Genomic DNA, 27209 nt, shown 5'->3' on the forward strand with positions numbered 1-27209 from the left:
GGCGGATTCTTAACCACTGTACCACCAGGGAAGTCCCTCTAGTTTTTAAAATATCTTATTAGATGATTTCTTTTCAGCGTACCTCATTCCCCATAGTAAACATTTTGAGTGAATCAGTATATTATCTTAGCTAATTATTTGTATTTTAAGATCATCTTTTTAAAAAAAATAGAGAAAAATTTCTGAATATAGGCATACTAAGTTACTACTAATTCTAACTCCCATCTCACTCTAGGATGTTTTGTTTAATTGTACCAAAATTCAGAAAAACTTCTGTGTGAACAGTCTTTCATTTATTCTGATTGTCTTTGTTTTTATAGGACTTTGCAGCGTCTATTAGATATTTACTAAATATTAGTGAATAATCAGTTGCACAAAGTGTCATTATAGCTTGCAGCCATAGTTTTAGGGGTTTTTAATAGTCTACAACTTCATTCCAACCTGTACACCAGCCACCTATTTCTAAAGTTGGGATCCTTCAAAGGCATTTGGATGTCTTTCACGTACCCTATCTTTCTAGGCGCTAGCAGAAACACCAGTTTTATTCTTTAAAAGAAACAGACCCACTGGTAAATCCCTAAAGCACATTTAGGAGAACGGGGAATACACTGCTATGGTGTTTCCAAAATTCAATATCTGTTGTCCTTGGCTTGCATACTACTGTTGTATCGAACTGTTTCACTTCCAACAATTATTTCAAAGCATATACTATATGCCTTTCTTGCATTGCATTAAGGATTTTAACATATTTCATCTTCTTTATCCTGGTCTGCCTGGGAAAGTGATAAACAGAAGATGTGAGCCCATGAAATTTATTGTAATCTTCAAGGCATTTTTGTTAGTTCAGAAAATAGCTGAAGAAGAAAGCCTATACTGACAGAGGCTTAAGAAATCTTATCTAATACATATTTGGTAAAGATCACTTAGATCTCATTGTTAACACAAGTCTGCACTGAATTATCTTGATATTTTACATTGAGCCCAGCATAATTTACCAACTTAAACTCCTTTTGACACTGAGAGTGCCTGTCTTATCATACTTTCCCTAGCATTGATTATCATCATCTAAATTATTCTTTGCTAATTTGCTAGGGGAAAAATCATATTGTTTTAATTGCTTTTCTTTGTACAATTTGTTTGATTCTCTTAATGTTAACTTTGTCTTCACTGGTTCCCTTGCCCTGAATGGCACTCGATTTTAGATGTTAGAACCACTTGGAAAGAGGAGAGTAGTGTGCTCAGTATATCTCTAAGGAGTTTTACAACGTTGACCTTTGCCCTTTTTGACAAGATCTTTCTGGGCAAGGGAACAATAATTAAGAGATGAAGAGAGCCAAACAAGGCTACTACTGGAAAGTGGTAAAGAAACCTAGGGTCATTTCACCTTGCTATAGACTCCCATACCTAAACCCAAATCCTGACTCTCCTTCCCAGTGAGCTATGTAGCCAAGGAGCTATCTAACAATGTACTAGTATGTCTTGCTGCGTTTACCTAAGACTTCATTTTTAAAATCTTATTTTAGGGAATACACATAAATTATAAAAGAGCATATATTCTCATTAAAAGAAATCAAGCAATACAGAAGAGAATTAAATAGAAATAAAAGCACCCATTCCTTCTTCTACCCCTTCTATCCCACCCTCCTGTGGTACAAATAGGGATTTACAGGAATTTCATCCTGATAGTAAATATAATTTAGTGGCATTTTGGTGTCAGTGAGACTTTAGTTTAAGGTGATCCTGCAAACTCCAAGAGGGATTATATAAACTCCCCAAATGTCTGTTTTGTTCCATACTACTTAGTGCAGTGCCTGGCAAATGGTAGATGTCAAATATTTGAGGACAGTTTCATTGTAAGGCGAGAAAAGGAAAAGAATTGAAAGAATCTTAACAGAGCATCCTCTGGCCATCAGGCTTTGGGGTATTAGATTTCTGGAGAAGCGCAAGGGTTCTCAGCACTGGCTGCATGTTAGACTATCACTTGGAGAGCCTTAGCAAAATACCAGTGCTTAGGTCTCACACCCCAGTGATTCTGCTTTGATTGGTCTGGATGAGACCCCAGCATCAGTGTGTTAGAATCTTCCCTGGTAATGCTGATGTGCAGCAGTGGTGAAGAACTACTGAACCGTAAACAGTTGTTGCTTACTGAATGTTAACTGAGGAGATCTGTGCTTTACTTAATTCTTTAAAAGTCCTTTATGCTTTGGAGGATACTTTTATTTTTATAGAGATTATTGTCCTAATTATGTTTTGTTACATTAAAAATATTTTGCATTTCCTTGTATACAACATATATAGTAAGCACATGGATAATCAAAGAATTACTTAATTACTTGTACATTAAGATAATCATTAGGCTTCCTGATGCTAGAAAATATATTTCCCTCATCTTAGGACCATGACATTTTATATGGTATACTTTCTTTTTTAAAGGCCCTTTAATCCTAATGGAAAACTAGCATTTAAGCAGTAGAGAAAACAAATCATATTAAGGAGCTTAGCAAAAATGTTTTAAAAAAATCTGAATGCATTTGTATGATGTTTTCTATGCCAAACTAAATGACTCAACTTATTTATTCTGTGTTACTCCAGTCATCAAAAATGTTAAGATGTAAAAAAAAAAAAAAAAGATGTTCAGCTGATGCAAATAAAAAATAAAAGCAATTTAGGGATTTCCCTGGTGGCCCAGTGGATAAGACTTGGCACTCCCAATGCAGGGGGCCCACGTTCGAACCCTGGTTGGGGAGCTAGATCCCGCATGCTGCAACAAAGATCCTGTGTGCTGCAACTGAGACCTGGTGCAGTCTAAATAAATAAAAAAATATTAAAAAAAATAAAAGCAATTTAAGTAAGTAGATTCCATCCAAATTATTAATTTCATGTTTGGGACAAAAACCAGAGGAACAGAATATTTAATGTAAGCTTTCTTTACTATGCTATAAACCTGTTTTTTTTAAAGTGTGTATTCTTTACCTTTCCTTCTCTTGCCCTTCCCCAACTTTTCCCCAAAAAGGAGACTGTAACTGTGTTGTTTGTAATAAACTTAAATGCCGGAATAACTGTCAGAATAACTAGTAGTGATGAGTAGTTTTAAGGTTAAACTATAAACAGTGCAACATTAATGAAGTGTGGTGTAAATAAATTTGTAGCTAAACACTTCTTAACTTTGGCTTTCTCTTATACATTTTTCTTTTTTGTATATCCATTTCAAAATCACTATGACATCTTAGTTATATAATCAAAATCTTGGCAGGTTGCAGCAGGAAAAGCATAAGCAACCCTGAGCATAATTATGCTTATTTGAGGAAATATTAGACTTGGTGCCAGGTTAAACTATACGAGTGTTAAGAGATAATAATGAGAAACCCAACTAATGCTTGGCTTTGATTAGACCTTCCTTCTCTGCCAATAACGTAAGTGATAAGACAGTTTATATTAAATTTAATATCTATTCACTCCCCAAAATATAATAACTTAATAATTATAATAAAATATAGTCTATCCAAATATAAAATAGTCTGATAAGAAGATGTGAACCCAGTTCATAGTCAGAAAATGCTCACTAATGATGATGGAAAGTATCTTAGCTTTCTGTATATTTTCATGTATAAGCAACAGCCTTTGTTCTGCTATTGCTGAATTATTTTTTATTCTAAATGGAAAAAACATTAAAAGGATGGGATTAATATACTGTGGTTTTGTACTGCTTGCTAAAAATTCAGCTGTTCATTGGCTTGATATTTGAAGGCCAGACACTGGGTTCGAAAATGCAGTTTACATTTTGATCTTGTTTCATAGATCAGTCCAAAAACAAAATCTAGTATGTGTGTTCCACTATCTTTCTGAGATATACTACTGATTAGGAATGCAAAATACATCTAATTATTATTTTTTCCTTTGTCTAGTGTCATAATTAATCTGATTGGGTCAGTTTAGAGCATTATTCTGAAAACATTCTGTAAGAACAATTCTAGTCTCTTAGAAAAGTAACAATTAAAATCTTGTTTCCTAGTCACATTCTGGGCTAAAGATAGATTTTATGTGCGAGTTTATTTTTAAATAATACTTTCCCATGATAAACTATTAAAACAGTACAAAAGCATATAAAATGGAAAAGTAGCAAGTTCCTTGTTCATCCTAAGGAAAATTCACTGTTAACTGTTTCTTGGGTGTACTTCCACAGAGTTTTACACATACATCTTTTCCCTTTTCTTTAGAAACACCTCCCCACCACAAAGCTGTACTATGCACTATGTATAAATATCTGTTATTCTTTTATTTTTTAATTGAAATATAATTGATTTACAATATTATGTTAGTTTCAGGTGTGCTACATAATGATTTGACATTTGCATGCATTTTTTAAAATTTGCATGCATTATGAAATGATCACCATGATTAGTCTGATGTCATGATAACCATCTGTCTCCGTACAAAGTTATTACAATATTATTGACCATATTCCTTATGCTATTCTTTTTACTGGCTGCAGAGATTTCCATTATATGGAACTTTCATAAGTTATTTAACTGATCCCATTTTATTGAACATTTAGATTTCTTTTTATTTTATGATTTTGCTATTACAGTAACTTCCTGGTAGATATCTCTTAATAATTATGTGACTCTATGTAGAATAGAATTCTTAGGTTATTCTAAAACATCATATCTTGTGATATAGGTTTATACCTCAATAATTTGACCAAATCTTTGGTGGGCTGCCTTGTTATTGGCATCTTTCTCATGAAATTGGAATTTAGAAGCAATATTTAATTTATTACTTTAATAAGCTAATTTAGGGGAGTAGTTCCAATTAATTAAGATTTTACCTTGGGAAGTGCATTATGCCTGTGTGTACAAAAGATAAATACTTAGAAAAGGTGAGAGTGCTGGACCATCATTCTATTTCAAATCTAGTATTATATAATCTACTGTTTACACACTGACCTGTAGTCTAAGTGTTTTATTTATATCCTTTTAATCATCTGAGCAATCCATTGAGGTAGGTACTAGTATCCTCATTTAATGGTAGATGAGACTGAAGTTGAGAGAGGTTAAATGACTTGCCCCAGGTACCAGAACTGGGTGTGCAAAAACTGTATTCTTAAAGGTAGCTGTAGAATTCATATTTCTTGTTTTGTTGTTGTAGTCCCCACAATAAAATAATGTTTTCAATCATTCAGAACCCAGGGCAAGATGATGGAAGAAAATAAGATATGCCTCTTATTCTTGAAAATTAGTGCTCCCATTTTCCTACCACATCCAACTTTTTGGATTCATATAAAAAATGTTGTACAGTGTAAATAAGTAATGCAATTGAAGGATGAAACTTTAATTTGGAATAGCATTATGCTTCATGCTGTAATACAAGCTTTTGAGAATAGGCTGAACTGTGAACTTCAACGATAACAAAATTTCTGATAAAGGGGCCCTTTGCAAAAAGTTAAAAGATACTAACATATATCCAATAGTTTGGGTATGACAATGTTTTATGTATTTATCCAGCATAATTTGCCCTTTCTTTTGTGAATGGAAATCCTTGGTTTGCTAATTAGAGTGTATCCAGCATAATTTACTTTAAAAAATATACTCAGGATCATCATTTCGCTCATTTATAATACTGTGATTTATTTATTTATTATATATTTGTTTTTGGCTACGCTGGTTCTTCATTGCCGTGCACGGGCTTTCTCTAGTTGCGGTGAGCAGGGGCTACTCTTCGTTGCAGTGAGCGGGCTTCTCATTGCGGTGGCTTCTCTTGTTGTGGAGCACGGGCTCTAGGCGCGCGGGCTCAGTAGTTGTGGCGCATGGGCTTAGTTGATCTGCATCAGGTAGGATCTTCCCAGACCAGGGCTCGAACCCGTGTCCCCTGCATTGGCAGGCGAATTCTTTTTTTTTTTTTTTTAGTGGGGAAGGAGGAGAGAGGGGAGGAGAGGGGAAGGGAAGGAGGGAGGAAAAAAAAGTGTCTCCAGCAGGCGGATTCTTAACCACTGTGCCACCAGGGATGTCCCAGTACTGTGATTTAACAGGCTGATTATCTTAAGTACTCTTGGAGTATACTAAAGACAGGGATCCCAAAACAACTCAAAATTCTGTCTGCTTTTAGGTTTACTTTTCCTTTATCACTAACAGCTTTATACCAAAAGCTATCTCAAAACAGCAGATTCTCAAAAACAAAAAAGATTGATGATGACTCAAAAGTGTACATATATGACTGGGCAGAAGAAAACTTCAACATCTCCATTGCTACAGAACTTCTTTGCAATTAGCTTGCAGAACTTGATTCTCCTCAAAATGTTGTGATTGCTCTGCATATCCTATAAATTATTTACACCCTGATGGTACAAAATGGCTACATTAATGGCACCTCTGGCTCCACATGGTATCAAGAACTTTAATAATTCATCTTTTATTACAGCTACATCCCTGTAGATTAGCATGAGTGGGAACTGAGTATAACACTGAGCTAATAAGTAAGGCCTTCGCTGAGAGACCTTTACTCTCCAAACATCGTATCCATAAATATTCAGATATTATAGTCTTGTTAAAAAATAAAGATTATGGACTGTTAAAAAGCTAGACTCTTTAGGTTGTGTTTGTCAAGCATTAGATTACTTCAAATATTTAAGTGCATTTTAAGGATATTTCAAGGGGAAAATCTTTGAAAGACATTCTCCATTTCAGGACTTGCACTTAAAAAACAAAAACAAACAGATAAACTAGCATTAGTTTATGTGAACTGAATGAAATTAATGACTGGCCACTGGCAAGAATAGAGACTTTCATTTTGAAAATTATTCAAATTCTTAATCTAAGAGTTTTACATCTGATATTTGAAGTCTTCAAATTTATCTTCTTCAGCCTTTTTGGACTACTTTAAAAAAATAAATTGGAAATTTCTTATGGAGAGCAAGAGTGTGTCTGTGTACCTTCGTATACCCATGTCAAATTAAATGCCAGAGTGAAATTTAGATATAAAAGTTAATTTACACATTTTTCAGTGAAGGATAGTAGTTGAGTTGATGTTGAATTTATGTTTACCATTTTGAAGTGACTCCACAGAGTACTACAAATGTTTTCAAAGAAGACAAAAAGGGGCTTCCCTGGTGGCACAGTGGTTGAGAGTCCGCCTGCCAATGCAGGGACGCGGGTTCGTCCCCCGGTCCAGGAAGATCCCACGTGCCGCGGAGTGGCTGGGCCCGTGAGCCATGGCCGCTGAGCCTGCACGTCCGGAGCCTGTGCTCCGCAACGGGAGAGGCCACAGCAGTGAGAGGCTCGCGTACCGGGAAAAAAAAAAAGACAAAAAGGTTACTTTAAAGTTGACAGTGGTTGTAACCTTAGCACTTAGCACAGTGTCTGGCACATGGTTTAGTAAATGCTTATTGCGTGAATACCTGGTGATCAGATCAATCCATATAATTCTAGTTACACATCTGGTATTTTGAGAAAACAGCTATATGATTTATACTAGTTGCTTTCTATGATAGTACCACTTTGGGAGTGTATTTCAGCTCATTGTTAGTGTTTTTTAATCTGTTCATCGTGGATTTGTTGCAGAAAAGTCCAGAGAGCCTCATTATATGTCGTTCTGACCTGTGAGGCATATATTCTTTTTTTTAAAAAATTAATTAATTTATTTATTTTTGGCTGCGTTGGGTCTGTGTTGCTGCACGTGGGCTTTCTCTAGTTGCGGCAACCGGGGGCTACTCTTCATTACCGTGTGCAGGCTTCTTATTGCGGTGGCTTCTCTTGTTGTGGAGCATGGGATCCAGGCGTGTGGGCTTCAGAAGTTGTGGACGTGGGCTCAGTAGTTGTGGCTCACGGGCTCTAGAGCACAGGCTCAGCAGTTGTGGCACGCGGGCTTAGCTGCTCCGCGGCATGTGGGATCCTCCTAGACCAGGGCTCAAACCCGTGTCCCCTGCATTGGCAGGTGTATTCTTAACCACAGAACCACCAGGGAAGCCCGAGGCATATATTCTTTTTTTTAAAAAATAAATTTATTTATTTAATTTATTTTTGGCTGCATTGAGTCTTTGTTGCTGCGCGCAGACTTTCTCTAGTTGTGGCAAACAGGGGCTACTCTGTGGCAGTGCGCAGGCTTCTCATTGCAGTGGCTTCTCTTGTTGTGGAGCATGGGCTCTAGGTGCGCGGGCTTCAGTAGTTGTGTCACGTGGGCTCAGTAGTTGCGGTTAGCAGGCTCTAGAGCGCAGGCTCAGTAGTTGTGGTGCACGGACGTAGTTGCTCCGTGGCATGTGGGATCTTCCCGGAGCAGGGCTGGAACCCGTGTCCCCTGCATTGGCAGGCGGATTCTTAACCACTGCGCCACCAGGGAAGCCCTGAGGCATATATTCTTAAGACAGTATTAGTCTGTAGAGAGGCTCCAAATTATTTCAGGTATCTTTTGGATTCCATCAAAAAGTGTTAGAGGTTTTTCAAGCACACAGAGAAAATTATTCTTTCACCCAGTAGAGACAGTGGACAGTTTTCACTGATCCTGAATATATAGTGGTTTATACTATGTATAAGTTAAGTTTAATCTGATTGCTTTCGAATTCTTTAATAATGGTTTTCTTTAAAACTGATTGTCTGGTCATCATTGACATCCATGAGAGAAATATAGGGGATAGTACAATCAAAAGTTATACTGCCAAGGAGGTTAGGGTTTGGAAAGGCATTAGAGGCACTGATTAAAATGAAAGCCCTTAATCTGTAAAAGGAAAATTCCAGAAAGCATGAGATGTAGAAGTAAATGATGCTGTGGTAGCCTACTATACAGATGATATTAGCTCTCTGTTTGCCAGACCAGCCACCTTGCAGTAGAATATGGAGTATCTAACTTAAATTAGAGCAGTCGCATTTCTCCTTAAGTTGAAACACCACAGTAAATAAACATCTTTTCACTCGTGTGAAATTCTGTGTTTGTTGTTCGGTAGCAAGTGTGAATTGGATGACAGTGTCTGCATATAAGATTTTTATGTGGAGTGAATTCATGTTTTTCTCTCTTAACATTTCCCAACACACCCCTCCATTCATGAGTGTCCTTGAGCTGATACCTGGTGCCATATATCTTAGAATAAAGGTTTTAGAACTGTGTGAAAAAGTGACAGTTTGATCTAGCCTTAGTTATATTATGGTGTAAATTAAGCTCTTAAATGAAAGTGGCTAGGTTTTACAGATGGACAGACATGAAACTAGCTGAGAACAAATTGTGCTGTGATAGAGACATCGTTCAAAACTGCATGCATCTGTCAACTGCCCGTGGTGGTACAGTGAGATAAAGTGATCTGTAATGTTTCTCTAGTGTATCCCTATTGCTAGCCATATTGTAATGTGTAATACATCTCTTGGGCAGACAGCTTGTGTGGGCTAGATTCCACCTCAGTCTTGAAAAGATGCCAGAAAGCAGCAAGGTGAATTTTTAAGCCTATTTAAACATTTACACTCATGACTAATTTGAGTGAAATCTCTGCTGTATCTAATAAACTACTCACTAGAAGTGAGATGGAATTTCAAAATTTTTACTTCCTCACTTATTAGCTGTGTGACCTTGGATTGACAAATTATTAATCTCTGTCTGTTTCTGGTATTTGCCTCATAAAGTTGTTGTGTGGACTTAGGCAGATTTATATGTATAAAGTGCATAGAAGAGAGCCTGGCACTTAATAAATGTTAACTGCTGCCGCCACCACCACCATCATCATTAACGTAACTTGGAGTGAGATGAATTTCCCTTCCCTGAAGCTAGATTGCTTTTTTTGCTTTTAAGGAAGACTACATCTCTATCAAGGATGTGATCAACCCCAATTCTAATACATAAGCTCACTGTCTTGACTTGTGAAATCTAATCCATCTTCAAGTTTATCTACAGCTAAAGTGTAATATATATTATATATTATGTAAAGTATATATTACTTTAAAGGTATATATTACTTTGTATTATGTTACTTTAAAAGTATATATTTCTTTCAAAAGTATGTAAAGCATACTGCATTATAATAAACTGTAACATAATCACTGGAAGGGATAAAGAAACCATAGTATCTCTGTGGAATGATCTACAAGATGTGTTGTTAAGTGAAAAAACCAAGGGGCAAAATAATGTGTAAATTATTCTACCATTTGTGTAAAACTTTTCTGGTACATGCATAAAGTATCTGACAGGCTGTAAAAGAAATGGTATATTTTCACTTGTTGCTGTTGGGGAGGGAAATTGGATGGCTGGAGACAAGGGTGGGAGACTTTTTACTCTATATCCTTTTATACTTTTTGATTATTGAACCATGTGAATGTATTTCCTAGTTAGTAAAAACAAAAACAAAAAACCCTTATAAAAAGGAGAAAGTAAAAGAGCTATTTTGAAATCTACATAAAATTTTATTCATCCATTATAAACATTTCTTTTTATCTGTACTACTTAAATTCACATTTGATAGGGCGTTTAGATTCCTATTTTTGTTTTGTTTTGTTTTTTTCTTTAAGTGTGCTTTCCAGGGCTAAACTAAGAATGATCTCTTATCCTCCATTTAGGGATTTGAGTCATAATCGGTTGTCTAACTGGAACATAAGCTTGGAATCTCACACATTACAAGAAGTGTAAGTTATTTTTATTTATTTAAACTTACATTAAATTCTTTGAGGTGATTTGATGAATTATGAATTTCAGGATGTTTAATGCAAAAATGTCAAAAAATTGAAGGAAAGAAAACTTTAGATTAAAACATGTTTAAAAGCCTAAACTTGTCTTTGGCTTTGTTAGTATCACAAACTCTCTGGGTATTATGCCATTGCATTGGTGATTTCAACTTGTAAACTGCGTAGAAATACTGTTCTACTTCCTTGGGGCCTAAAGTAAGATTTCCCCGCTTCAGAGTGAATATATATTATTTTGTTTTTTGCCAGAGTTTCAGCCAGTGAAACTCTGTATTGTGTAAATTTTTTTTTTAAAATGTTTTGACTTGTCTAAGGTGGAAGCATCATGTCTGAAGTAGGTTTATATGAAATACAGTATTTTTGGTATCACCTGGAATATGGTAGTTAATATAATTCAGTTTTCCTCTTCATTGAAGTTTTTCCTTTAGTACTGAGATGTATTATTATGTAGTTTCTGGAGAGAAGTTTCTAAAATATTATTAATATCAGTTATTGCATTGTGGTATTCCCAGAGGCACAACTGTTGAGGCCTGTTTACCTCTATACTAAACACCCTCAGAATCCTCAGATGAAATTTTCTTTTGAATTTCTTTCTGACAAGGGGTACTTTGTGCTCTCATTTGTTCTGCATTCTCTCCTTCCCTGCCTCAAATTGGCTGCCCCTAATCTGCTGTGGACTGAATGAACAATTGACAAGCTTATTAGCTGAAAGCGTAGGTCCTGAGGAAAGGAAAATGCTTAGTGGGAAGTGCATGGCCTTATTATTTATTACATGGACTTTGTAACTTCAGTTGATTACTTGGAGGCCTTTTACTTCTGGCTTCTTTTCTGTATTCTAGATTGTTGAGGTTGTTCAGTGATTGAAAAACAGGTTGGTGAAATGTGATTGCATTAGATTTGCTACTAAAACAATTGAGATAATCTTTTAGGTCTGTGGTCTCAAGCAACTTTCCCTAACTTTGAGTAACAAAAAAATATGTGTGTGTGCGTGTATATTTAAAAAATTTATTTAATTAACTTATATATAAATTTATTTTATTATAAATAAATATATATATAGAGATATGAATTATTCTTTCTTTGTTTAAGAAGGACTTAAATTAGCAGTCATAATAGTAACTATTCAAATAACCTTGCTGGGATTAAAAATATTTAATGTGCAAAATATTTCCTAACCTTTCTAATATTGGTATCAAATCATAGATCTATACCATGAAAACATTTTTTTATTAAAATCTCTAATTTCTCAGTAGAAAATACTTAGTCTAACTCATTCTGGGTCATAGGCTTTTTTCAAATTTGGCATTTATCCTAAAGAATATGTACCAGCCAGAAACTAGAACTCGAGGTAGCATTTCCCTCACTAAATTTTTATACCTATTTTTCCCCCTACTCAGGAAAATGAATTATAATGAGCTAACTGAAATCCCATATTTTGGAGAACCAACCACTAATATTACTCTTCTCTCATTGTAAGTAAATAAAATTTCAGGTCTTTTACTTAAATTATGCATAGTACACAGTTTTTTTTGGTTTTTGTTTTAGGTACCCTTGTTGTTGATCCTAATTATTTAACATTTTTGTGGTTTAGGGTGGATCACTGGCAATAGCTTCAATATAATCTTTGTTTTATAGAGTCCATAATATAATCCCAGAAATAAATGCAGAAGCGTTCCAGTTTTACCCTGCTCTCGAGAGTTTAGATCTCAGCTCAAATATAATATCAGAAGTCAAGACATCTTCATTTCCTCGAATGCAGCTTAAATACCTGTAAGTAAAATAGAGTTTAAACTAGATTTAATTTGAAGTGCATGTTTATTATTCATTGATATTTATCTTCTCAGATATGTCTTATTTATTGTGATTTTGATACGTTTATGTGAAACAAACCTAGGTTAGATTTTTTTGTTTTTTTTCTGCCCTTAAAGAGTACACTATTTTCAGAAAATATTAAGTATCCAGGGTAATTTTTGAGATTTAATTCTGGATTATGTTTTACTAACAGTCATGTAAAAGGTAAATGGGAGTAGTTTGTTAAACAGTGCTTAACCTGTGTAATGGTGGTGATAATTAGCGTGAGTGCTAGTGTTTTACAGTTTACAAAGCACATTCACACATACTGTTTCAACCCAAATGAAGTAGGTATTATCCTTATTTTGTACTTGAAGAAACAAAGCAGTTAAATGATTTGTAAAGTTGCATACGGTTGCTAAGTGGTAGAGCTGGGGCTCAGTCATAGACTTGAGGCAGCTTTACAGTGGTAGAATGTTTAGTGTCACTGAATTTTTTTGTTGTTATCTTGTTCATTTTAGGAATTTGAGCAATAATAGGATAACCATCTTGGAGGCTGGTTGCTTCGATAATTTGTCAAGTTCCTTATTAGTGGTAAAGTTAAACAGGAATAGAATTAGCATGATTCCACCCAAGATCTTCAAGCTACCTCACCTCCAATTCTTGTGAGTAACTAAATAGATGGATTATAAGAAGTTTGCTTTTTCTTATATGTCTGTTTCTTTTTATTATTATTAGGGCAAATCAGCAAACCAATTTTTTGACTGTAAAACTATTTCTGTTAAAGGGAACTTAAAAGAAACAGGATTAAAGTTGTGGAAGGTCTCACATTCCAAGGTCTAGACTCCTTAAGATCTTTGAAAATGCAGCGGAATGGAATTAGCAAACTCAAGGATGGAGCTTTTTTTGGCTTGGATAACATGGAAGAATTGTAAGTACTATGAACTAGAATAGGAGATTGTTAGGAAGGGAGTCTGGGGCTTTTCAGTGCCGAACAGCTAGGATAGTAGCTTTAATTATAACAAAGTACTTTAGCTCTTCCTCCCTTCTCTTATGTGAAATAATTTAAGATTTAAGCTTTGTTATCTAACTGGTATTTTTGTCATCATTCTTCCAAACATTTCATCTGAAAAGTTTATATTCCCTTAATGTTTGACTGATGAAAATTATTAGGATTTATCCAGAACAGGTATACTGTATCTCTTGGTGAGTTGATTTTATAGATATGATATTTTAGAGAGTCTTACAGGCTACTTGCACTAAATTTTAAGAAACATGTACATATTTATGAATAGAATTTGTCTGCTCACTTGGGTTGAGCAAAGGTATATGCCTCTCTGTGCAAGACTTAGTGAAGATTTTTGGAATCTTCTCATTGCATGCCTTGTTGTTTTTTTTTTTCTTAAAGATTTAATTTTGTTTATTTTTGGCTGCGTTAGGTCTTTGTTGCTGCACGCGGGCTTTCTCTAGTTGTGGTGAATGGGGGCTACTCTTCATTGTGGTGTGCAGGCTTCTCATTGCGGTGGCTTCTCTTGTTGCGGAGCACGGGCTCTAGGCATGTGGTCTTCAGTAGCTGTGGGTCACAGGCTCTAGAGCACAGGCTCAGTAGTTGTGCACGGGCGTAGTTGCTCTGCGGCATGTGGGATCTTCCTGGACCAGGGTTCGAACCCGTGTCCCCTGCATTGGCAGGCGGATTCTTAACCACTGTGCCACCAGGGAAGTCCTGCATGCCTTGTTTTGAAACATATTTCCTCCTTTCTTTAATTCTGCAGAGAACTGGAGCATAATAACCTTACAGAAGTGAACAAGGGGTGGTTGTATGGCTTGCGAATGTTACAACAGCTCTATGTGAGCCAGAATGCTGTTGAAAGAATCAGCCCTGATGCATGGGAGTTCTGCCAAAGACTGTCTGAACTGTAAGTGTGAGATGGCATTTCAGTGGAAGCTGTGAGACTAGAGCAGATTGAGTAAGTCATTCTCATGGCCAGTAATGAGATCTAATATCCCTCTTTATTAGAAGTTTGAAAGCCCTAGATTTATCATGTAAGTAGAATAAGAATATGAAAGTTGAACTAGAAGAGAGTGAATTTACCTTCCATGTTTCCTGTTTTTAGTGATTTGTCCTATAACCAGTTGACCCGCCTGGATGAATCTGCCTTTGTGGGTCTGAGCTTACTGGAGAGATTGAACTTAGGGGACAACAGAGTCACTCACATTGCTGATGGTGTATTTAGGTTTCTTTCCAATCTTCAGACACTGTAAGTGTATCTCTCCTTTTTGGGGATTTTTTTACTAATTTTTTTAAAGCACTAAAGCAAAAACAGCTACTCAGTGTACATATTATGTATGTTAATATTTTGCAGTTCTTCTCTCCTATGCCTTGGGGCAAGACAGTCTTGCTTATCTCTATCCCTATATGTAAATTTTATGTATCTCTAGCCATTTCAGTTTGTACTTTAATTCTGAGTTAACTAAACAACAAAGCATCTCTTATTGTGCCAGTTACTGTGGAATAAAACACAGTTGCTAGTGTCAGGAATGCACATTTTCTTACTCCTCTGACCTTGACCTACCAGTAGTGTACCAGATCTACCACTTCTCATTCAAAAGGATGCAGGACATATAGTGGGAACAGCTCTGGCAGGAGACCTCTTCACTGTTACCAGTTTGCTGCATGACTTTGGACAGAAAAAACTAACATTTATTAATGATCTGATATGTGCCAGGTGCATTCAGAGTACTGGGATATTATTGCTCTTTTCCATATTGGGGGACTGAGGTTCAGAGAGATTAAATGATTTGTTTAAAGTCATATACCTTGTAAATGTTTGGGCCAGGATTAGAACCCAGGTCTTTTCCCAGGTCTTTTTTATGCTAAAGCTCATGTGCTTTTTTAAAAAAAAATAAATTTATGTATTTATTTATTTCTTATTTATATATTTTTGGCTGTGTTGGGTCTTTGTTGCTGCATGCAGGCTTTCTCTAGCTGCTGTGAGCGGGAGCTACTCTTTGTTGTGGTGCATGGGCTCCTCATTGTGGTGACTTCTCTTGTTGCGGAGCATGGGCTCTAGGCGTGTGGGCTTCAGTAGTTGTGGCACGTGGGCTCAGTAGTTGCCGTGCGCTTGCTCTAGAGCGCAGGCTCAGTAGTCGTGGCGCATGGGCTTAGTTGCTCCACAGCATGTGGGATCTTCCCGGACCAGGGCTCGAACCCGTGTCCCCTGCATTGGCAGGCAGATGCTTAATCACTGCGCCAGCAGGGAAGTCCCTCATGTGCTTTTCATTTTACTGTCAGATGAATAAAATTACTTAGCCTTTCCTGTTTTTTTTTTTTTTTTTTTTTATGTCCAGTGAAGGATGGACATAGGATTAGATGGTTGCAAAAGGCAGTTTCAACTCTAAACTTCTGTTGTTCTGTAAGTTGAATGTTTTACCCTGATCATGGAATATAATTGAATGAAGAGGTATTTTAATGAAATATAGTAATCTCAAACATAGAGCAGAATAAGAGAAAAAGAGTAATTAGTAGAATTTATAGATTCTTAAGGTTCCTGAATAGGGAACTTTTTGGTCATCAGGTTTAGTTGATAAATGGTCTCAGAAAAGAGGCAGGTTCCCAACTTTGGGACCTAACCATAAGTGACAAAGAAAGCATGATAATTTTGTGAAGGTGTCTATGCGTGCACCTGTGTGTGTTTGATGTTTTTTCTTTTTTTTTTTAACTTAATGAAGTAGTCCTCCTTTAGATTTGGCCTTGAAAAAGTAAAAGTGATTTCCTTTTTTAAAAAAATTTTTCTCTTTTCTACCTTATCAGAGGTTAAATTAGATCAGTGCAAACTCAGGAATTTATATCAGATGCAGCTGTAGTCTTTTGGCAGTGCATGGGATGGCAGACAGGTTCTTTTAGTACACCACTGATTATTACTTTTAGCATTAAAGTTTAGGAAAGTAATTGCCGACGTAAATGATTATCTAATGCTACAAAAATAGTTAAGGCAGAATTAGGAACAGATCTGAGATATTCCGGCTTTAGATCAACGCTCTTGCCAGAGTAGATATACTTCTTACTCCCTTTGGTGAGTGAGTTCTATTTATGCTGTTCTGTGGAGGAGAGGGAAAAGTCCTGCAGAGTTGAGCCATCAGTTGTTTCAGTGTTTATTCTTTAGTAAAATAAAATGATCTTTCTTAGCTTTCACTTCAGGTAAAGACATAGCTAAATGGGAAGAGTGATCTCCTATCTCCTTACTGTTATTCACATAACTTTACACATGTCTTTTTTTTTTTTTGCGGTACGTGGGCCTCTCACTGTTGTGGCCTCTCCCGTTGCGGAGCACAGGCTCCGGATGCGCAGACTCAGCGGCCATGGCTCATGGGCCTAGCCGCTCCGCAGCATGTGGGATCTTCCCAGACCGGGGCACGAACCCATGTCCCCTACATCGGCAGGCGGACTCTCAACCACTGCGCCACCAGGGAAGCCCTACATATGTCTTATAAAGAAAAAAACTTTGTGCTTTATTATGAGATGACTTAAGGAAGCAAAAGTGATTAAATATCTTTAACTGGTATTTCTTCCATGATGACATGGTGTGGTGCAATTGCATTTCGTCTGAGAATGGAACAGTGGATTTTAAAAGATCCATACTTTTCCTTTTAAAGAAAACAGAGTGATCACTCTAGCACATGGGTATATCATTCTTACTTTCCAGGGGGCATGTTTAATTGCTGTTGAGCTGTGAAGCTCTGTATTGACATTACTTTTCGTCAGCCATTTTAGATTTAAGGCCTCAGGGGAAGGCTTGGATCACCCCAAAATCCCATTAGTCTGAAATAAGATTTGTAAGCCATACCCCCTGCATCTTGAAATCCTCCTCTTTGTAGGGCCCTGACTATAATTTTTAATATGCTAACACAATTACGGGCTATTAGCTAGGAAGATTAATACTCTTAGCAGGTTGCTTAATTTATTTATCAAGATCGGCTTAATTCTTAGCTTACGAGAATTAGTTCTTACATGCTTATCTCAGGTATTCTTTAAAAAGAAGAGTTGAGTGTTTATCATAAATAACCTAACCTTTACTGTAAGGACCAAAATTAAAATTAGCATTGCTATGTCAGGATGATGCCTGATGGTGTAATGGTCATGTTGACTAACATAACCTGTCTATCCCTGACATTTTCGTAGAAACTTAAGAAACAATGAAATTTCATGGGCCATAGAAGATGCTAGTGAAGCCTTTGCTGGACTCACAAGTCTCACTAAATTGTATGTACTTATGATATTTATGTATGTCTATGAAGGTGTATTTTAAAGAACCAATTGTAAATGTGATTGGATTGTGTCTATTTGCTGTGGCTAGAAAGTCTGAGCCTTCTGGTTCACCCACTAAAGGAAGAAGCTTCATTGTTTATTAAGGTTTTTGTTTTTTGGTTTGTTTTTCATTTTGTTTTTTTGTGGTGGGGCACTTTCTGAAAGAACATTCCTAGTGTCACTTAAAGAGAAGTTATTTATGGAACTAAAATTTTGATTTAAGTAAAAGAAATGCACTGAAACCAGAATTGAACCATGATCTGTTTAATCATGTGAGATTTATGGGTAATTTAGCAAGAGAGGATTCTCTCAAGCAAGATTTTAGGTCTTCTCCCGTAAGAATGTCTCCCAGACTTCACACTTGTCTGAGTTTCTTTGACCGGATGATCTTTTGCTGAGAAGGGAGAAACTGGGAATGTAATCCAGTTTATTATATGAAAACTACAGGTGTATCTGTGGTCAGGATGGTTGTTTATAGATACCTCACTGAGCACTGACATCTTAATAGACACATTTATTCTATGCTTCACACTGGTTAATAATGAAGGTTCACAACTTTCTTAAGAATGCATATTAGGCTTATTTTCACTTGTTATAGGTAAATGTTTATTTTAATGAATTTAATTTTGATAAGTGGAGCTTTATTAGAAAGGTCTGTTTGTATTTCAGAATCTTACAAGGAAATCAGATTAAGTCAATTACAAAGAAAGCATTCATTGGTCTTGAATCCCTTGAGCATCTGTAAGTATTTTTCAGCCATTTTGCTCAGTATATAAATAATCTTTGCTCTTAGCAGAGGTTTTCATGACCATTTAAAGTGTTTATATAACTTAATTGTAGAAATGGTGACTGGTAATGTTTCATTTCTCTTCATTTCAGAGATTTGAACAACAATGCTATAATGTCTATCCAAGAAAATGCTTTTTCCCAGACTCGCTTGAAAGAACTGTACGTAACTTAAGTCTTTTTTGTCACTAATTAGATCATTATCCACGCTTGTGCTTAAAGTGTGATGAATGTGACCCAGATGTTTCCCAAAGCACACAATCCAGGCAGGAAAAAAGAAAGTGTTAGCATTCAGTTATTTTAGTGACTGGATGTAATTTAAGAATAACATTGAAAAGTCCAGAGTGTATGGCTCCAAGACCTTCTGTTTTTTTCCTGTGTTGCTGATGCATATAGTTAAAGAGACCTTAGCAACGCTGCTTATGCTTTATGTTTACCCTACTGTTCCTTTTTTATTCCCCTCTTCCTTTTTGGACTGTTGGAGACATGTGTTCTCTTGGGATGAGTTACAATTAAGGTATTATGTAATTTTTGGAGGTGATCTAGCACTTTCAGTATAATGGTCACAGAGGATGTCTCTAATCTGTTCAAACTACTAAAATGTTCCAAAACTGTTGAATAGTTATGATAGAAAAATACATATCATTTTAACGTTTTTTCATTCATGATTTAAAAAAATTGTTCTTATTTCCCAGGGGGGATTTCCCAGGGGTGGGATGGTTAGTTGGGCGTTGCTCTTAATTTTAAACTCTGGTGATTCGGATATTGAGCCACTGGTAAGAATCAATGGGCTATATCAACTTATCTTGCCTTGCCTGAAGGCTATTCAAAGGGAGGTCTGTGGACCAGAGCTGATTCATGACGAGAGAAGGATAGAAATTCAGAGCAAGCTTTTTAGAAAATTATAGAACAATTTGACCTTACTGTGACACTTCTGTTGAATTTTATAAGTATTGATCTATAACAGATTGGGAATTTAAAAAACTGGTCCTTCTCCACATATAGTTTGAGATGCACTGGAAGTATGTGAGTTCAAATTGCCTCGGTTTAGATTCTTGCCCCATTCTTTACAACTGTGTGTTTAGCCTAGGACTCAGTTTCCTTTCTCAGTATAGGAAGAGCACCACCCTCAGGCTTATGTGAAGATAAAATGAGATAATTTGTTTATGGAAGAAATGTTTATTGTCATCTGCTATGTAAGGTACTGTTCTAAATGCTAAAAACGCAGTAGTGAACAAGACAAAGTCTCTGCCTTCATAGCATATTACAAAATTCTGTTAGGAAGATAAATAGTAAACCAGTAGGTATATAATATCTCATCAGATAATAAATGTTCTGAAGAAAAAGCTGGGTCAAAGGTGTACAGCATGACAGGGATTGCTATTTTGAAGTAGGGAGGGAAGGCTTTTCTGAAGATAACAGCCTTTGAGCCAGGCCTTTAGTGAGATGAAATGGCAAACCATCTTATACTGGGCGAAGGGCATTCCAGGCACAGGGAAGAGCAAGTGAAAAGGCCCTGAGGAGGGAGCTTGCTTTTTGTGCTTGAAGAACAGCAGAGACACTGATGTGGCTGGAAGACAAGAGCAAGGGAAAGAATGGTAGGAGATGAGGTCAGAGACATAAACAGGCCTGATCATGTAGGGCCTAATAGGCGATGAGGAGTTAGGACTTTTTTCCCTCTAAGTGCATTAGAAAGCTTTTGAGGGTTTTGAGAAGATACTCCACACAGAGCCTGGCATATAGTAAAAGGTGAATAACTAAGATAATAACAAAAGTTAAAATGTCATGGAGATCATCTTTTGTTATTTTCTGCCAGATTCTTTTTTAAAATAAATTTATTTACTTATTTTTGGCTGCATTGGGTCTTCACTGCTGCACACAGGTTTTCTCTAGTTGCGTTGAGTGGGGGCTACTCTTTGTTGCGGCGCGTGGGCTTCTCATCGCGGTGGCTCCTCTTGTTGTGGAGCACGGGATCTAGGCACGTGGGCTTCAGTAGTTGTGGCTCGCGGGCTCTAGAGTGCAGGCTCGGTAGTCATGGCGCATAGGCTTAGTTGCTCCTTGGCATGTGGAATCTTCCCGGACCAGGGCTCGAACCTGTGTCCCCTGCATTGGCAGGTGGATTCTTAACCACTGCCCCACCAGGGAAGTCGTCTGCCAGATTTTTAAAGTGGCTTGCTTATTTATTTTTTTGGTATCTTGAGATATTTTGAGTTATTTCTCCTAAGGCTTACTTTAACTTGAAAAGGCATAACTTACTGCATATCAGTATTACCTTTTTTTGGTTGTGATAATCTGAGGACCAGCAAGAAAGTTTTAACTCTTGTTAAGAGAAATCAGTTTAAAATATAATTTTTATAGGTGAAAGCAAATCTCATAGTTTCATTCTTCAGAGAGTCACTTGGTGATTTTTTGAGTTGGTTTGAAGAAGCTGCTAATGCAGGAACCCTAATGCAGCCTATTTACTGAGAAGTTTTAGTTGCTCTTGGTTACTTTAAATTTAAGTCATATTTATAATACAGAATTTCACATCAACATTTATTAAAGTATCTCTTAATACTTTTTGGTGTCCTTCACAGTGCTTTGCATAAATATTGGGGGGAGGTGGGAGAGTCAAATATGAATTAAAAATTGTTCTGCATTAAAATTATGTAATCATGCTAGAAAATTAGATAGTTAAACCGAGAGGGAGAGAAAGACCCCAAATCCCCAGTAATCAAAAGACAACCACTGTTGATATTTGGCATATATCTATCCATATACTTGCGGAGAGAATGCAGGATATACTCCATTAGGTACAGCAGAGTTCATTAGCACGTGAAGGGTGGAAAGATGCAAAAGAAACAGAAGTGAAGGGAACTAATGTGAATCTTGCAGTATCTGTGGCCAGACACTATGCTAAATGCTTTATTTAAAAAAAATTTTGAGGTAGGTGTTCTTAATCCCACTTTCCAGGAATAGAAACTGAGATTTTGGAGGCATTCATTATCTTGCCGAAGGTAAGTAGTGGAATTAGGATGTAAGTCCATGAGGTAACTTATATCTAAGAAAGCATAAGTTAGACCATATCATTCCTCTGTTCTTAACCTTCCGGTGTCTTCCCAGCACACGTAGGAAATAAACAACTCAGGTTCTTTCCTTAGTTTATAAAGCACTTGCATGGCCTGGTCCTTCTTGCCCATCTCTCTGACCTCATTCCCGTCACTGTCCCCTCACTTTCTGTGCTCTGGCTTCAGTGGCCTCCTTGCTTTTCACACTAAGCACACTAAGTATCTGCCTCAAGGTCTTTGTGCATAGTTTCCTCCGTCTGTGACACTCTTACCTCAGATCTTCATGTGATTTGCTCTCTTGATTCTTTCAGGTCTTTGCCCAAATGCCATCTCTTCAAAGAATCTTTCCTTGACTGCTTTATCTAAACTGGTAGCTGCTGTCTCTATGTCTCTGCCCAGCTTTGTTTTTCTTGACAGGACTTAACTTTCTGACACTATACTTTGCATTTGTTTGTTTATTGCTTGGCTCTAAATACATAAGCTTTGTGAGAACTGTAGTGTGACAGCCTAGAACAGTGCCTGGCATACAGTAGACTCAAACATTTCTCGGTGAATGAATGCATATAACATAAGAATTCTGAAATGCAAAAGGTAACTTTTGGCCTGCTTAATTAAAATTGCCCTTGATAAAGTATGGCTTTTGGGGTACCCTTAAAGACTGTTTGAAACTTCTTTGGAATCAGATCTTAGGTATTTTTATATCAAACTTTAAAATTACTTGAGGATTTTGGTGATGCACGCAAAGCAGGTTATAATGTTGTCAAAATCACTTGCTTTCCCTACTTCCAAGTGGATGAGACATTTAAGGGTCATTAAAATAAAACACTGACTTTTCACGTAAATTTTATAGGCCTATTATAACCACAAACCATTTTTCAGTGGTTCTTAGTTTAGGTTGCTGTACACATTGCCACAGGGCTGAAATGTTTTTAGTCTTGATGAAATAATTTGAAAATAATTATATCCTCTCCACAACAAAGATGTCTCTATGTCCCAATATATATAGTAAGCTCTTCCCCAAATTTCTCTGGGAAAAATTTTAAACATCAAAAGTTTAAAGGACAGTACAGTGAACATCCATATGCCATTTACCTGGATTCATCAATCGTTAACTCTTTGCTAAATTTGTTACCTGTTGCTCTCCCTCCCTCCTTCATTCTTTCCCTTTCTCTCTCCTTCTGTCTCTCTCCCTCTTTCTACACACACTCATATATGTATATACATACACTTATTATTTTGCTTAACCAGTCGAAAGTAAGCTACAGACATCATGACACTTCACTCTTAAAATATCTCAGCATGTATTTCCTATGCAGGGTTATTTTCTTATATAACGACAGCAGTATTATCACACCCAATGAAGTTAACATTGATAAAATAATATTATCTAATATGCAGTCCATACTGAGATTTCCCTAATGTCCAAAAATGTTCTTTGTGTATTATATATTTTCTTAATGAAGGATCACGCTTTACATTTGGTTGTAATGACTCTTTAGTCTCCTTTAATCTAAAATAAATCCCTTACCCTTATTCCCCCTACCCCTTTTATTAGTGTCTTTCATGACACTGTCATATTTGAGGAAACAAGGCTGACAGTCTAAATTTGTTTTTTCATGGTTAGATCCAGGTTAAACATTTTTTTGGCAAGAAAAATGCTTAGGTGTGTAGTAAGCTTTTTTTTTCCTCTTAATTTATTTATTTTTGGCTGTGTTGGGTCTTTGTTGCTGCGCGTGGGCTTTCTCTAGTTGCAGGGAGCGGGGCCTACTCTTCGTTGCGGTGCGCTGGCTTCTCATTGCAGTGGCTTCTCTTGTTGTGGAGCACAGGCTCTAGGTGCGTGGGCTTCAGTAGCACATGGGCTTAGTTTCTCTGTGGCATGTGGGATCTTCCCAGACCAGGGCTCGAACCGTGTCCCCTGCATTGGCTGGCAGATTCTTAACCACTGCACCACCAGGGACGTCCTGTGTAGTAAGCTTTTAATGCTGGAGAAACTTGGAATGAAAAGTAAAGGGCGCTTCTTTTCCTTTTGTTTCTGCAGAATTCTGAACACAAGCAGTTTGCTCTGTGACTGCCATTTGAAGTGGTTGCTTCAGTGGCTGGTTGATAATAACTTTCAACATTCTGTGAATGTAAGCTGTGCACACCCTGAATGGCTAGCAGGGCAAAGCATCCTGAATGTGGATCTGAAAGATTTTGTCTGTGGTTTGTATTTTTGTTTTAATATTTTGTATATTATGCACTTACTATCTTAACAACGGAATTAAAAAAAATTTTAAATAGAATGCTTTCCTATTAGCATATCTATTTCCATTTCTTTAGATTCTTCTCTAACACTTTTTTTTTTTTTTAACATCTTTATTGGGGTATAATTGCTTTACAATGGTGTGCTCTAACACTTTTATATTGTAATTGTAGCTTAAATTTTGTGTTCTTCGACTTAATATATCATAAGCAGTTTTTTTCCTCAGTGTGTTCTTAAATGATCATTTAAAATACTGTCTGTATTATAGCATCTTTATGAATGTAGGCCTTTACCTTTTAGGGAGATTATTAACCTTAGAATAAATATCTAGTAGTAAGATTCCTGAATCAAAAAGTGTGAGTTTTTTTTCATGAATTCATTCAAAAGCATGATTTTATATTTAGTAGATCTTGAAAAGTGCTACCAGGTGTTTTCAAACAGGTAGCACTAGTTTATGTTGTCACCAGCAATGTATGAATGTACCAGTTTCATTTGGTTTCTTTTTTTTGTGGTACGCGGGCCTTTCACTGTTGTGGCCTCTCCTGTTGCGGAGCACAGGCTCCGGACGTGCAGGCTCAGCAGCCATGGCTCACAGGCCTAGCCGCTCTGCAGCATGTGGGATCTTCCCGGACCGGGGCACGAACTCGTGTCCCCTGCATCGGCAGGTGGACTCTCAACCACTGCGCCACCAGGGAAGCCCGGTTTCTATTTTTGATGCATTTTCCTAAGACAGAAGCAGCAGGGTTTGGGAGTTTTTTGGAGGGGAAGGGGGACAGAGACAAGTTGTCATAGGCAAGTTGTCTTGATTCTAGCACTTAATTATAATTTCAAGTATACATCTATATTGTTTTTTCTCAATTTGTAAATTTTTCTTTTACATTTACATTTCCTTTAAAGTAACTAATTCCTAGCTTTACACAGTGGAACTTTTAGATTAGTGTATCTGTGTTGCATATCACTAGTAACTGATCATTTAGATACCTGTATATTGCCAGATGTATTTCCACAGTCTACTTAAAGATGCTTAGGACATTTGGAAGTTCAGGCACATAAAATACTTAAGTTGTTTTTACAAACTTTAAGGAAGAAAACAAAGAATCTAGTAATGATTAAATTCTGCTTACATTGCCATGAATGCCCTTCTGACTTTAGTTTTAAACATAAGCTTACACCATACAATTTATCTTCTTTTTTTAGTTATCACTTTTATGGCACAGTGAAATGTTACCCAGTGAAGACATTGGTTAAGAATTCATATACCTGCTTCTCTGAATCAGTCCAATAATATATTATTATTTATGAATCTATAGTTTATTAGCCAGTCCTAAGCCAGTCTTCATTTGGACATTTGACATATTTGGAATTTTTCACTATTTTAGGTGAAAGTTATGCACAAAGTACTTTCAAATAGTATGTTTTATTAATAGGAATACCTATTTTTTTTTTTTTTTTTTTTTTTTTTTTTGCGGTACGCGGGCCTCTCACTGTTGTGGCCTCTCCCGTTGCGGAGCACAGGCTCCAGACACGCAAGCTCAGCAGCCATGGCTCACAGGCCTAGCCGCTCCGCGGCATGTGGGATCTTCCCAGACCGGGGCACGAACCGTTTCCCCTGCATCGGCAGGCGGACTCTCAACCACTGTGCCACCAGGGAAGCCTGGAATACCTATTTTTATATATGTTATATATACACACAAACACACACATACACATACACACAAGGGGTAATAGAATTAGAGCTTGTTTTAAAATTCTAATTTAGGTTTCTCCTTTTCTCAGTAACTGGTAATACTTAAGAAGTACATTCAAAGCATAAGTGACAGTAAGGGATGGTAGAAAGAGTGCTAAGCCCTGAAGTCTGAAAACCTGGGTTCCAGTCCAGGCTTAGCTGTGGACTTACATATCTTAGAGCAAGTCATTTGACCCTTCTGGGCATCATTTTCCTCATCTTAAAACACGGGAATTGGATTCTAGCTCTATAGTCCCTTTCAACCTTTACGTGACATTTTGTAAACATAACATGCAATTTTACATTATTTGTTTTAAAATTGAATCTATAGAAGCAAAAATAAATAACTGACTTGGCTCCTGCCCCATTTTTTTCTCCTTAGATGATTTTCTCAAGCCGCAGATAAGAACCCATCCTGAAACCACAGTTGCTCTAAGAAGCATGAACGTGACTCTGACATGCACTGCAGTGAGCAGCAGTGATTCACCCATGTCTACTTTGTGGCGCAAAGACAGTGAAATCTTGTATGATGCTGATATTGAGAATTTTGTTCGTTATCAGCAACAAGCTGGAGAAGTTCTGGAATATACTAGTGTCTTACATCTTTTCAATGTAAATTTCACAGATGAAGGAAAATATCAGTGTATTATTACTAATCACTTTGGTTCTAACTATTCTCATAAAGCCAAACTGACTGTGAATGGTAAGAAATTATGCTCCCTGATAGTTTTGTGGTTAGAAGGATTTTTCATGTTTGATTTTTGAATCTTTGACCAAGAAAATTAGGATAAACCTGACATTGCGGGGGGATTCCTTACTGTTTTTGTCTTTAGGGTTATGACAGTATATAGACTGGATTGCTAATATACCCACTTACTGTCCCTAATCAGTCTTTGACTGAGGGGTAAAGGTGAATTCTGTGGCTCTAGGAGATGGGCTACTTTCACTTTTATTTATGCTTTTGAAAAAAAATTTTTTTTAATTCTCCATTTTCTTTCCAGAACCATAATTCTGTTCTAAAAACTATGAAATTTATTCCTGACATTGTTCACAGGCCGTCCAATAACTGGGAGTATTGAGAACATTTCTGGGTCCAGTGATCATTATCATTGTCTAAATGTAGTCACACAAAACCATTTTTGAAAATAATGCTCTTTTTCATTGTGGCTGTGAAAGGAAAACACAAAACAGCTTGATTGATCTATCACCTGTTAGGCTGAATAACTACAACACTTCAGGCTTTGTGCAACCAAAAGATGTACATATGTCTTGATCCTGGGTTGTTTTATGAGATGTTTGAAGGCATAAATTTTTTTTATCATGCAGTTTCCTTGACAGCTTTGTAGATGTTTGTTTGGGAAGCACCATTTAGTCTCTTAAGTAAGGGAGTCATAGTACATATTAAGTTCTAAAATATATGTTCAAAAAGGTTTGTGGCTTCTGCTTTTTCTGTCCCTATCAAGGAGATCAGGTAGATTTGCCATGCATTCTAGAAGAGTCAGTCATCACTGTACTCCATGCCCTGAGGTTCTGGGAGAAAAGATGGCCTCTGAAGTAGTATTTATTGTCAATGCAGGGAGCATGTCTTCTCAAAGAAATGGAGCATTACAACAGTTGGTATTTTGCCTAATAGAGTCTCCCTTGTATGTATGTATGAGTGTAT

At 36.8% G+C, this 27209-nt stretch overlaps 1 protein-coding gene across 1 annotated transcript in view; it reads left to right on the forward strand.

The window, feature by feature from the left end:
- Positions 1-27209, forward strand: part of LRIG2 (leucine rich repeats and immunoglobulin like domains 2) — a 61729-nt gene that overhangs the window by 19441 nt on the left and 15079 nt on the right. The window contains exons 2-13 of the mRNA XM_065874464.1: positions 10527-10592; positions 12047-12121; positions 12285-12419; positions 12962-13105; positions 13228-13371; positions 14213-14356; positions 14555-14698; positions 17620-17700; positions 18415-18486; positions 18625-18693; positions 23617-23780; positions 25929-26249. Coding sequence (XP_065730536.1) covers positions 10527-10592; positions 12047-12121; positions 12285-12419; positions 12962-13105; positions 13228-13371; positions 14213-14356; positions 14555-14698; positions 17620-17700; positions 18415-18486; positions 18625-18693; positions 23617-23780; positions 25929-26249 — 1559 coding nt within the window. The remainder of the gene's footprint in view (positions 1-10526; positions 10593-12046; positions 12122-12284; positions 12420-12961; positions 13106-13227; positions 13372-14212; positions 14357-14554; positions 14699-17619; positions 17701-18414; positions 18487-18624; positions 18694-23616; positions 23781-25928; positions 26250-27209) is intronic.

This window comes from Phocoena phocoena, chromosome 1 (assembly GCF_963924675.1).
Source record: "Phocoena phocoena chromosome 1, mPhoPho1.1, whole genome shotgun sequence".
In the NCBI taxonomy this organism is placed as follows: Eukaryota; Metazoa; Chordata; class Mammalia; order Artiodactyla; family Phocoenidae; genus Phocoena; species Phocoena phocoena.